Source organism: Pholcus phalangioides, unplaced genomic scaffold (genome assembly GCF_987345545.1).
Source record: "Pholcus phalangioides strain wild (caught in Gottingen) unplaced genomic scaffold, Ppha-v1.0 ptg000011l_1, whole genome shotgun sequence".
Lineage (NCBI taxonomy): Eukaryota > Metazoa > Arthropoda > Arachnida > Araneae > Pholcidae > Pholcus > Pholcus phalangioides.
Genome location: NW_028301604.1, coordinates 9118726 through 9130738, shown reverse-complemented (window position 1 = coordinate 9130738; position 12013 = coordinate 9118726). Strand labels below are relative to the sequence as shown.

The 12013-nt window shown below is 37.1% G+C and overlaps 1 protein-coding gene across 1 annotated transcript in view; it reads left to right on the top strand.

The window, feature by feature from the left end:
- Positions 1-12013, top strand: part of HERC2 (E3 ubiquitin-protein ligase HERC2) — a 645607-nt gene that overhangs the window by 376449 nt on the left and 257145 nt on the right. Inside the window, exon 50 of the mRNA XM_089238586.1 lies at positions 4480-4677. Within this exon, the coding sequence (XP_089094712.1) occupies positions 4480-4677 (198 nt within the window). The remainder of the gene's footprint in view (positions 1-4479; positions 4678-12013) is intronic.

Here is a 12013-nt window from a genome sequence, read left to right as displayed (position 1 = left end):
GGCAAACCAAAAGTGACTATGGTTTGGATGGATAGAGACATTTTATGTTAAGCATCTAGCCATAAATTGTCTGTGTGTGAAATTTCATGAAACTTATTAATTCTTATATCAAAGGACTGTTCATTTTGCATTCCAGCAATTGGCATGTATTTCAAAACATGCGATGTAGATTTCTTCTGAAGCAACACCAAAAAAGATGATAGATGGACGTGAACCAGTATCACATGAATTGAAGGGATAGATTGTTGTTGTCTAAAAGGGACAGAAAACAGTTCAATTCTAGATAAACTGGAATGCTGAACTTATTATTGGCATAACTCTGACAAGAATCTCACACCTTCAACCGGCAGCAAGAAGGACAATTTGTTATGGAATAGGGAGCATTTGAATTCAATAGAATGATCAGTATTGCTTTTCTCAGAACCTCTGTACTTCCAATTGAGAGCACAATAGAGTGACATAGTTGTTTCAACAGGCCAATTGCTCATGTTTCCTCATCCAGCAATGTAAGGTTTACTGCAAATAAATACAGTGAATTAGAATGTTCAGCTGTTAGTCAAGGCTTAAATTCAATTGAAAACCTTTTATTGTCTATTATCACTTCATATTTATTCCCAATGCAATCAGTTTCCAAGTATTATTACTGACTTGAAGTAGAGAATTATGCAAAGTTGGTTTCCCCTGAATCCTGTTCTTTTTATTGCATCCAAAGTTTCCACCAGAAACTCTGATGTCCCAAATAATTTTTCAGCATGCCTCATCAAGTATTACAAATGATTCATGGTAATGGCACAACTGTGAATATTAAAATTATGCAGATGTCTACATACTTTTGAGATGGACTGTTTTTATTTTGAAATGGCTTCAACATCAGATTCACGTACAAAAAATTTTAGATTGAAATGTGAAATGTTTTGATTTGTTATTTAAGAAAAAAATTTTTCTATATACTTTTGAGACAGGCTTATATAACATGCCAGAAATCCTATCTACTGATGAGAGAGAAAAACAATAACAGGAATGAGATAAGGTAGTGTGTATGGAATAATCTTGTCCTCAACAGGGTCAGTGTTGCTCGTAGGAGAGATAATATATGATCGACAAACCTGCCTATATAGGGAGAATGCAAGGTTTGAATAAGCGATTTATTACACATAAGCCAAAGATTGCAGTGGAGCATATAAGCACGACTGACTCCTGTCAATACAACAGAATAACTGGCCTAAAAGGTGGAAAAAATGTCATAAATAATAATAATGTGAAAGCAATGCCATCTAGTTGGTGATCCAGAGGAACAAAATAATATATATATATGAAAAACACTAATGCTACATGCTCAAACATACTCCCACCCTATCAAGAATATATGCATGGTGTCATATTATTCTTGATACAAGGGTAAAACACATATCTTAGCAATCTTGGCATTGTCACTGCAAATATGTTTAGGAGCACCTCTACGTGAATAAAGTCATTGAAGAGCTACAATAAATGCACTGGATGTAAGATTACTGACAACTTCAATATGAACAGCCTTCGCGGCAAAGCATATAAATACAACGATATATCCCTTTGTCAAACGAGATCCGTAACTTATGTTGACAGGCCCCGTAAAGTCAACTCCACAAGCTAAAGGAGAACGATCCAAAGAGGAATGTTGCAAACTTTTTCTCACACCTGTAAGATACCATCACCATCATTTTCAACAGATGCATTTTCAGAAGAGACGTTCTGAGAAATATGTTCAATCAGTTTAGATCAGTGATCATTTTTGTCACACCATGGTAATTTTCTGCACATGAGGGCTAAACATGAGGGCTGACCGGGACCTACAATTTATTGCTGATTCCGAATGGCAGGCTTGTTTTTTATACTCGTCAAGAGGTTGGTGTGCTAACCCCTCGATGGGGGACTCCCTGCGGTATCAATTTTTTCTGCAGTCATGTCGCTGTTTCTGTTGTACCCCTGTGTCAGGAAAGTTTTCTGACGAGGACGAACTGGGTATCGAACTTGCAACACCTCTAAACATCCTTTGGTACTTTAGTCGATTATCTTATCGACCTGGGCTACCGCGCCCTCAATTAGTTTGGAAGAATTTGAGCACTATTTCCTGAGATGAAAGCCATGCTCTTTGTAATTACTGATAAGCTGCGGCTGCAAGCAAATGTTTATAGGGCATGTCAAATCCTCCCAATTAGATAATATATTGTCAGCATACGTGCTGTTCTTAATGACGTCAGCAATATCTGATAAGCTTTCCTCAAAGTTCAAGGTCATCTCTAGAAAAAGGGCTGACGATGTTCTGTAAGTTACCTTGCACAGTTCATATTCCCATAATTTTGCACCCTTGATCTCTTCAGACTCCCAAAAGCGTTTCATTGTCTTATCGATATCCGATTCAGAATGAAGATATATCAAATTAGCATTAGACTGACAGTTACCATTAGCCTTATTACATTTTGTAGGAATCTTTCCTGATAGCACCCAACTAAACACTCTCTTTATCCCGTATTTTTTGCCCTGGGCCTATTAAAGAGAAAAAATGCTCAGCTCCAATGGTAATGCCAATATTTTTGCACTTATCAAAGTTAAAATCAGCTAATTTAACAGAATCAGTATGAGAATTCAGTTTGTCCAAACAAACAGACTCAGCAGGCAATGGAGCCATTAACTTTCTCAAGATATACAAATCAATATCAATATAATAATTATTATCATAGGTAGAATATACAATATTAAGTTCACTAACCCTGTGGTTGCACTGGTATCCACAGCTGCCACTCCTTTCACAGTAAAGTGGGCATTTTTGCAGGGAATTTTCAATGCTTGTACACAGGCTTCACTAAGAACCAGAGTCGAGAAGTGCATGGATAATGTGGCGATTACCTGAAGTATCCAAGATGCATACTTGAGCAGTGTGTAAACACAGAAAGAAACATTAGCTGAAACATTTGATTGCAACACTGAGAGATCATGCACATTAGACTCAGTAGATCCCATCCAATAACGTAACAATTTCATGCAGACTAGAATGATGCAGCTGATCACATCGCAAACACCTGAATGAAGAGAAGCATTGATTCATCTTGTGAGCGCTGAAAAAACAGTTGAAATATAACTGTTTGTTGTGAATGAAGTTTCTCCCTCTCAGCCCTCAGCCACTGACCTGAATGTGAATATTCTACACTCATGTAGCATGTGAGATCTGTTGCATGATGAACAGCTTTTGATGGTACCGCTAGATGACAATGTTGTCAAATCTGTTTCTGCTGTCTTTTGAGCCCAAAGCTGTGGCGTTTCTGGATCAACCTTCTGAAGCAGGATTTGAATGTGTGAGTGTCTAAACTGAGCTTCATCAGAAATGTCACATGAACTTTGAATAACCTCTGTCATTCCATGGGGACATGAACATTTACTTTAAATGCAAAAAAAACAATACACATTGAGGGACTAAATTGACATTAACATTTGTGTTCAGCAATTAAAATTTCAAATATTTATAGTGAAACCTGTATAAAACAGAAGGTTAAGAGACTGAAATTATTTTCTGTTCCAGACAGGTTCCCGTTTTATAGAGGTGCGCATAAAAATACATGCAATGATTTATTTTTATCATTTACGAAACACCGAAACTTCTATAAAAAACGAGTGTTAAACAGAGACATGCATATTATTATTTTGAATTTTTTTCATGTTTGCTTTTTCAAATAACTATACATTTGAAATTTCATATTTAATGTGCTGAAGTTAAACTTCAATATAAAACGTTCTACTGAATAGCAATAGAATGAACACTTTTGTCAAAAATGCAAATTTTTAATACAGTGCAACTTCGATATAATGATATTATGCAGACCAAGAAAAAATATTGTTCTATAGTGATTATCGTTATATCAGGAGGCAAATTATTATTAATTATCCTTATGGGTGATCAAATTTATGCTGCTGTTATCTTTTGTACGTTGACACTGTTAATACCATCAGAAAATGCGCTTTTATACATTTATTTGCCACAAAAAATTTTAAATCAATTTGTTATAAAAATTCACAAAATTCACTAAGATGCATTGCCCCTGTAAAGAAGTTTTCCGCATTGCACTTTCATGTCTTATACAGAAAGTAGCAACACCAATAACTTACTTTAGCTTTCGGTGATTTTTTTAGTGTAAATTATTAATGTTATCAGATGCCTTCAGAAGAAGGAAAGCCAAGTTCTCCTGTTTTTTTTCCTGGTATGCATCTAGGATTAGTGTAAACTTTTTTTTATACACAGCGAGGTGAGACCCACCCTTGTGGGTGGCCATGTACACAATTGTTAACATTAATAAATGAAATTTTTGAAATTAATAATATATTGATCAATATCAAATATATGAATTATTTGATTTCATTATTGTTTGCATTTTATTTTATTACAACATCTGTTACATGCTCTGTTGCATTATCTAACTTCTGTTAAGATGTTTTTTCTTTTCAAAGCACTGGATCAGAATGGAGATGCAGCCAAGAGTGCTTATTCATCATTTGCGATTGTTGCTTGATACAAGTACTTTGGCTTATATGCCTTCTCTGATTGTAGTTAGTGCTGGTCCATCTCCAACAGCAATGAAAGAGTTGAGAACCATCAACATTGATTCTACTCAATCTGTAGTAACCTTACTTCATGAACAAACCCAGGTTTGTAATTTTATATGTGAATAAATTTAAAATAACATTATGAAAACTTTGTAATTTGTAAAACTAATCTTAGTTTCTATAACAGTAAGTTCCTGAGTGGAGTGAGGTATTTGAAATACTAATCTTTTTCTAATGGATACAAACCTGAAAAGTGGGTTTCTTTTGTGCAAAACCTTTTCAGTCACTTTATTTTGCTTGGTCAGGATAAAAAATATTTTTGTTATATAATCAGATTGGCATCAGTCTGTATTCCAGTTGTGTAACAATAACTCTCCAAACCCTTAGCCACCTGACCTATCCTCAGAAAGCTTACAAATTTCTCAAGCTGCTTTGAAACTACTGCCTATATGGCAGAAGAATATAAAGTTAGGGTTCGTTCAAGCAGAAAGTTAGTTTTCAATATCTGCCATAACTAATGATGCTACCAAATACAATAATGTGATTGTAGTTATAGATCCTATTTTATTTATTTTCCTGAAACAAACAAGCATGAGACCTTTAAGCAACGTTTAATCAAAGAATTCTCTGATTGTAACACTTGTCAAGTACACAAGTTGTTGTCCAAACTATAGTTGGGGACAAAAGACCTTCACACCTATTAAGGGAAATGAGAGATTAGGCTAGAAAATCTGTAATTTACAATTTTCTAAAAACTCTATGGTTCCAATGTATGCCATCAGAAACACAGGCAATCCTATCAGTCAGCTTAGAGAGCTTAGATACATTAGCCAAAATGGCCGAAGCCAGTAAAGACACATACAACAATAGCATGTATGCCATGGGGAAAGCGGAATCCACAGGGACCCCGCAGCTACATTTCAACAACATAGAACCCGATATTCCCTTCCCCTGACAGAGATGAGTGTCATGAGAGCGGAAATTGCTTCTCTTATCAAAAAATCTTGATCTCTTGTCGAGCAAAAGAGAAACAAGCTATATTAGATGGAGGTTCAGATCTCCTTACCACTGTTTCACTACCCCACCACAAACTACTGGCTTTTGCTATTACCATGCTAAATTCTGCAACAATGCTGACAGATGTCAATAACCATATACTTTCCAAACCAATGAACAGGGAAACTAAACACAGCCATTGACTATAATATATCGGTGATGTCAACACAGCCAGCCACAAAAACATGTCCCCTTTATGTGTTCGATAAAAGATCCCATTTGAGATTTTTAATTGATTCAGGGTAAGACGTTTCTTGCATTCCACTCAGAAAACCTTTCAGAAAAATAGTTCATGATCCTTTTGAATTGTTTGCTGCCAATAATGCTGAGATACATGGCACCAAAGTTCTCAATGTGGACTTTGGATTAAGAAGTTGTTTACAGTGGAAGTTTCTCATTACAAGCGTACCAATACCAATCAAAGGCGGTATTTAAAAAAAAATATTTCATCAAGGTAATTTCTAAAACTTTGGAATATCACAAAATCTTGGCAAAATTTCCTGAACTGACAAAAGTGTTGCACAAAGTGAAGCCTGTTCAGCATAACACTGTACATTACATCAAAACCACCAGCGCACTTATACATAGCAAACCCAGGCGATTAAATCCTAAGCTCTATGATGCTGTTAAGGAAGAATTTCAATTTATCATAAATAAATGAATATGCCATCCTTCTAAATCGTCCTGACCATTACATGTCATGTCAAAAAGCTCAGACAGTATTCGTCCAGTGGGTGACTACCACAAACTCAATGTCTGCACTGTCCCAGATAGGTACCCCATTTCTCACATTCAGGATTTTTAAAAAGATAAAAGTTATTTTTCTCAACTGGATTTGAATTTTCTTACCTGAATTTTGGCTTGCATAATGCTGCCCAATCATTCAGACTATGAATGAGATTCTTGGTGATCTGAAATTTTATGTCGATATATATATATATGTCTATAAATATATATATATATTTAGATTTAGATGACATTTTGATTTTCATTGACAGTGAAACTGATCATAAAGTTCACTTCAGCACTGTTTTTCAATGGCTCAATAAGTTATGGCCTCACAATTAATGTTTCCAAATGAGTCTTTGGTCTTGCAGAGATTTCATTCTCAAGCCACTCAGTTTCCAAACAAGGCACCAAACTTTATCAAAAAAAGTTGAACCAATTCTGAATTGTCCAAGACCAAAAATCATTGACTTGCCGAAAGATAAAACCATTAAAGAACTACGACAGGGTTTCAAAACAACTGATATAGCCTTTAAAGGCACCGATAAATTAAGCCGATAAGGAGGTCCCGCCCTTCTTTCTCACAATTTTTGCTTGTGTCGAAGATTCACGGTTTTTGCCTAAGGGATGGAGGGTATCCAGACACCATATGTTTTAGCAGTGGCATCGGGGGTGCTATGGCTGCTTGAGCACCCACAGTTTAGGACGGAAACCATTTACTGATTGCTTTCGTAAAAAAATTAACAAAAAACATTTTTTTCACCCTATACATGTCTTATTCTGTCGGTTTGTTTCATCTATACACGTGTCCAGTAGTTAATTGCATGGTCAAGCACCTACGAAGGGTATTTTTGTAGAGATAGAAAGAGTACACATCCTTTTTTTTTTCTAGATTGTGTCTCAGCAGGCGTCCCTCCTTTGCCTCAGGGGTAAAAACGTGTTTTATTACAATAAATGAAATTCTGCATTGACGGGTAGATCCAGGCACATGTTTTCAGAGGACCAAGTGAATGCCGGAAGAGAATGCTGTTTTTTTTAGAAAAATTTGTCTTCTTGTTTATGACTGATACCGGCGGATATATGGGGTAATTTGCTTATGTGATCTTGACAGAGTGGCTTGGCCATTTATGCTGTTCGTTTACTTTAAACTGTTAAAGATAAGACTTATGTGTGTTTGAACCATCTTTTTGAAGCAACTAGGTAAGCAATAATTCCATTTATACAGCATCAAGTGGTTCTCAAATGTTTGTCAACCTTCGTTTTCCTAGCCATCGTTTCTCCGCGGCCTTCTAGAACAGTTCAGAGAAACAAAAAAAATTTTAGAGCACGAAACACACGCATCAATGTCACAAACTCACAGTGACACCCCTAGGAACCTCGAAGAATACTTGGAAAACCACTGCTATTTAAAATTCTTTATGTAAAAAACTTTATATTAATAGATAGCAAAAAGTTTCATGCTGGTCAGGGGCGGCTTTGGTGCTAAATAAAAACAGAAGAATTCTAGCAGAAAAACTCGGAAAAAATATTTTGTCAGTCAGAGACACCAACATGAAGAAAATATTGAGGGGAGTGGAAGTTGTCAATCGTCCGGTCCCGAGCCCATACACTGGGGAAGGGGCAAATGTTGTGTTGCATTTTATATTCATTAATTGTTGACGATCAGCCTCCCCCCCTCAGCGTGGTCCAACCCTTCGGGGTAAAACGCTTACATCCCTCTTGGGACAGAGTGTGGACTTACAGCCTCCCCCCCTCACAAAATTTATTTGGGGGAAGGAGCTAAAATGGTCTCAGCCACTAGGTTCCAGCACCTATATATATGTATCAGTAAAATTCAAACTGTAAATGATTTGTAGGAGAGAAACAATTTTTTTTAAGCATTTTATCTAGCTCAAAAATACAATGGCGGGTTCTTAGGGTCATTTTACTACTTTTACGCCAGAAGAGATCCAAAACTACGTTTCACACTATTGACAGTTTAGTCAGGAGCCGCCCTTGATGCTGGGACCCCACACCTTGGTATCAAGCCGCTCCAGGCTTGCTTCTTTCACTGAATCCCAGACCTGGATTTTTCGTACCTACCCCCCCCCCCAAAATGTAAATACTATGTTTAGTGCAAAATAAAAACTAAACTTCCTATTTCTTGGAACAAGCAGTGTGTAAGCATAGTAGTTAGTCTTTTCGCTTGTATTACGCAAGAAAAATATTTGTTAAAACGTCCTTGCTAGATGCTCAGAACTTCCCAGCATGGCTCACACAGTCAAAGGGCTGATATCCCTGAAGAGACTGAGCCCGGGCCATATCTGGTCTGACAGATGCTCAGAACTGAATCGCAATAGCATGCATTTTATTTCATTACTTGAATTTACTTGGGGAGTGAAGAGAATCATGGTTCCCCGAATTCGGGGCTGACGGCTCCAGCCCAGGAGTCCAGTTTTCCACCTTACAACAAATTCTCTTTGCAGGGGCCCATGAAAAGTCTGGTCTGTGAGTCCTGCTGCAGCATGTAGGAGGCCATGGTGGCGGGAGGGGATACAGGAAATATCTTACAGAAAATCTTGCGTTACTAACGTTGAAAAAAATAGCATTTCAAGATGAAGGAATTAAAATAAAAATATTATAGATACTTTTCTTCGAATTTTTTAAACCATCTATTTGTGATGACCCGAGGAAGAGCAAGGGCCATCTTTGTTGATATTTACAATCATTTGAAGCGATATTTTTGACTTTCGAAATTAAACAGTTCCGAGTAGAGCAGTGATTCCTGAAGAGGTGTGCCGTGAGATAGGTCAGGGCAGGGTGCCGTTATACAGTGTGGAGGGCGGGGTGTTGCCGAATTAAATATTCATTGTTAGATACAGGTGGTCAATTTTCAAAAACATTATTCTTTTAATTAACTTTGATACCGAATTTGTTCTAATTAATTTATTAGATAATTTGTGAAAAAAATGGATGCAAATTTGGATACAATAAAAAATTTGGAATACAAATGTAATGCAGGAAACAGTTTTGCGTAACAAATGAACTGATTCTGGCTGTTCATACGCTGGAGTACTAAATTTTTTGTGTGTTTTTATTTTATTTTTTTTTGTCATGCTTTATGTCATCCACACTCGAATACATTGAATTATCATATACTGAATATTAATATCAGTATAATATCAGAATATTAATATGAATATCCTATAAGGGGGGGGGATATCTGCGACCACCACAAAGGGTCCGTGGAATACAGAAGTACCCCTTGCTCTGTATTCTCAAATCAATTCACCAAGTTCACCAATAGAAATCTCGTCGTTCTTCCATTCACGTTGACTTTTCATTTTGATGTTTGTGAAAAAAAAGACACAAAATTCCTAATCCCAATGGGAAATGTTTTGTTATGTTCTTTCATGGTCAAATATATGGTTAGTTATTTTCGCAGTGCTTCTTCCCACCCCACTATCATCTGTGCATGTTGTCTTTTATTTGGCGGAACTTGCCAGCATACCAAACAAAACCTGCCGTTGCCTTCCAGGCATAACAATCGCCATAACCACCCCACTTGAAAATGTCACTCACAGACGAATGTCAGAGTGCTCGTTATGACTAAACAAAAAACCAAAAAGAGAAAGAAAGAAAACTTGCCTAGGCTAATCGCCCAGATCTCTTTCGTATTTTTAGAAGAAAAAAATGTTTCGACTGTGAAACTATCTGTAAAACTATATTGGACTGATGATTCTCGCAGAAAACTCATTTCTGTTAGATTGGGAGCGGTAACTTCCCTAAATTACCATATAAGGATCGTTAGAGGTGTCACGAGTTCGATACCCAATTTGTCCTTGTCAGAAACATTCCTGACACGGGGAACAACAGAAACGACCATATGACCACAGAAAAAGATTTCCACTGGAGAAGTCCCACACCAAGGAGTTAGCGCACCAGCCTCTCGGTGAGTATAAAAATAGGCTGCTATTCGGAATCGGCAATAAATTGTAGGTCCTGGTCTAATTAGTAATCGTGTGGAGAAAATGACAGTGGTGCGACAAATATACGAAATAAAAATATACGGAAAACAAATATACGATAAAACTATACATTTTATCTAGCTGAGAAAACATTTGCGAGTCTCTTTACTGATTCGCCAAAGGGACTCTGAACGACGGAGCACCGCACACAAACCTCTTTCTATTTATCAGATTCTCTGATTTATACTATTGCCCTGGAGCAACCGTGAGCTCCCGAGAAGTGCACATGGAACCATAAGGGCTCCTTGGAGCACTGGTTGAGAACCGCTGTTATACAGTGTTTCTACAAAAATATAAACAGGAAAAAAACTAATATATTTTTTTTACAAATACATTTTCAAATTTTTATATCCTTCCGAGAAGGGGGACGACCCCCCCCTCCCCCGTACATCGGTGTGAGCACCCACGGGTTGAAAACACTTCCGACACCCCTGGCTATAGTATTGTTTCTCTGTAGAATTCAGTTGAGTAAGTTTAAGAATATTATCACATTACAATATGTATATTTTATCATGTGTATTGTTTGTAATTGCGTTTTTAATTGGGTTGCTGTATTTTTGAAATATATGACATCCATATTTGTTATGGGTATATTTTTCTCAGCCACCTAGTTGGGCATTTTGCCTGTTGTGATGGTGTATTTATATAACATCATCTTTGTAAAAATTTAGTTAAGGCTATCTGTTAATGGCCTAAGTTTAACCTGTTCAGGGAAAATTTTTTACAGTATTATTGGCATATTGATGGGAGGGTGCAGTGTAATTTTTACCATCTTACTGGTAGCATTTACATAAATAAGCTGGGCTTTCTTTATTCAAACACAAGCCAGTGTCTTTCTCATGGTTTGGGCTGCATTCACTCTGGATGTGCAAGTAAACATGGAATTTTTTTTTTCTCGATTTCCACTAAAGATTACATCAATGCATGCAGACATTTAAAACTTCCACTACCAGAAAATAAAAATACAACATCTTGAAAGAACAATGCTACTGATCTGAAATTTGAAAGACGTGAGCTAGGGAGAAAAATGCATACTAGACTCTTGCCTATTGAAAATCTCTAGACCATGCAGGGCCCAAGAGCTGGAATGCCATCAAAATCTGTCAGCAAATTCAATAATTTAAAGCAGTGGTTCTCAACCTGGGGCCAGATGGCCCCCCTTGCGGTCCTGGGATATTCTAGGGGGCCACGGGAGAAAATCAGAAGAAAGGTGATCCACGACAGGTGGTTAAGGAAGTTATAGAGAGCTGTGATTAGAAAAGGTTTAAAAGTGAAGCATGGTTGAAAAATACTACTGCTTTCAGAATTCATCAGATCCGTCCATAGAACCAGGGGTATCTTAACCCTTGGGTCTATGTGGGCATGATCCGTGTCTTCATGTCTATAATGGGAGGGGACTGCACTATATGGGATTTGGTACTATGATTTTCATATGTAAGCTGTTATTTCCAGCTAAGTATGGAGGGCTGCCAAAGCAACATTTGATGTGCTGGGAGGGTCGATTTATCGTGCAGGTTCGTTGGATCGTGCCGTATTTTACACAGACCATTTTTTACCATATAATTTGACTCCTGGGAGGGATGATAATCCACCATTTTTGAATCCGTGCTTAGCCAGCATTCCAGAGATTGATCTGATTTATTGAAATT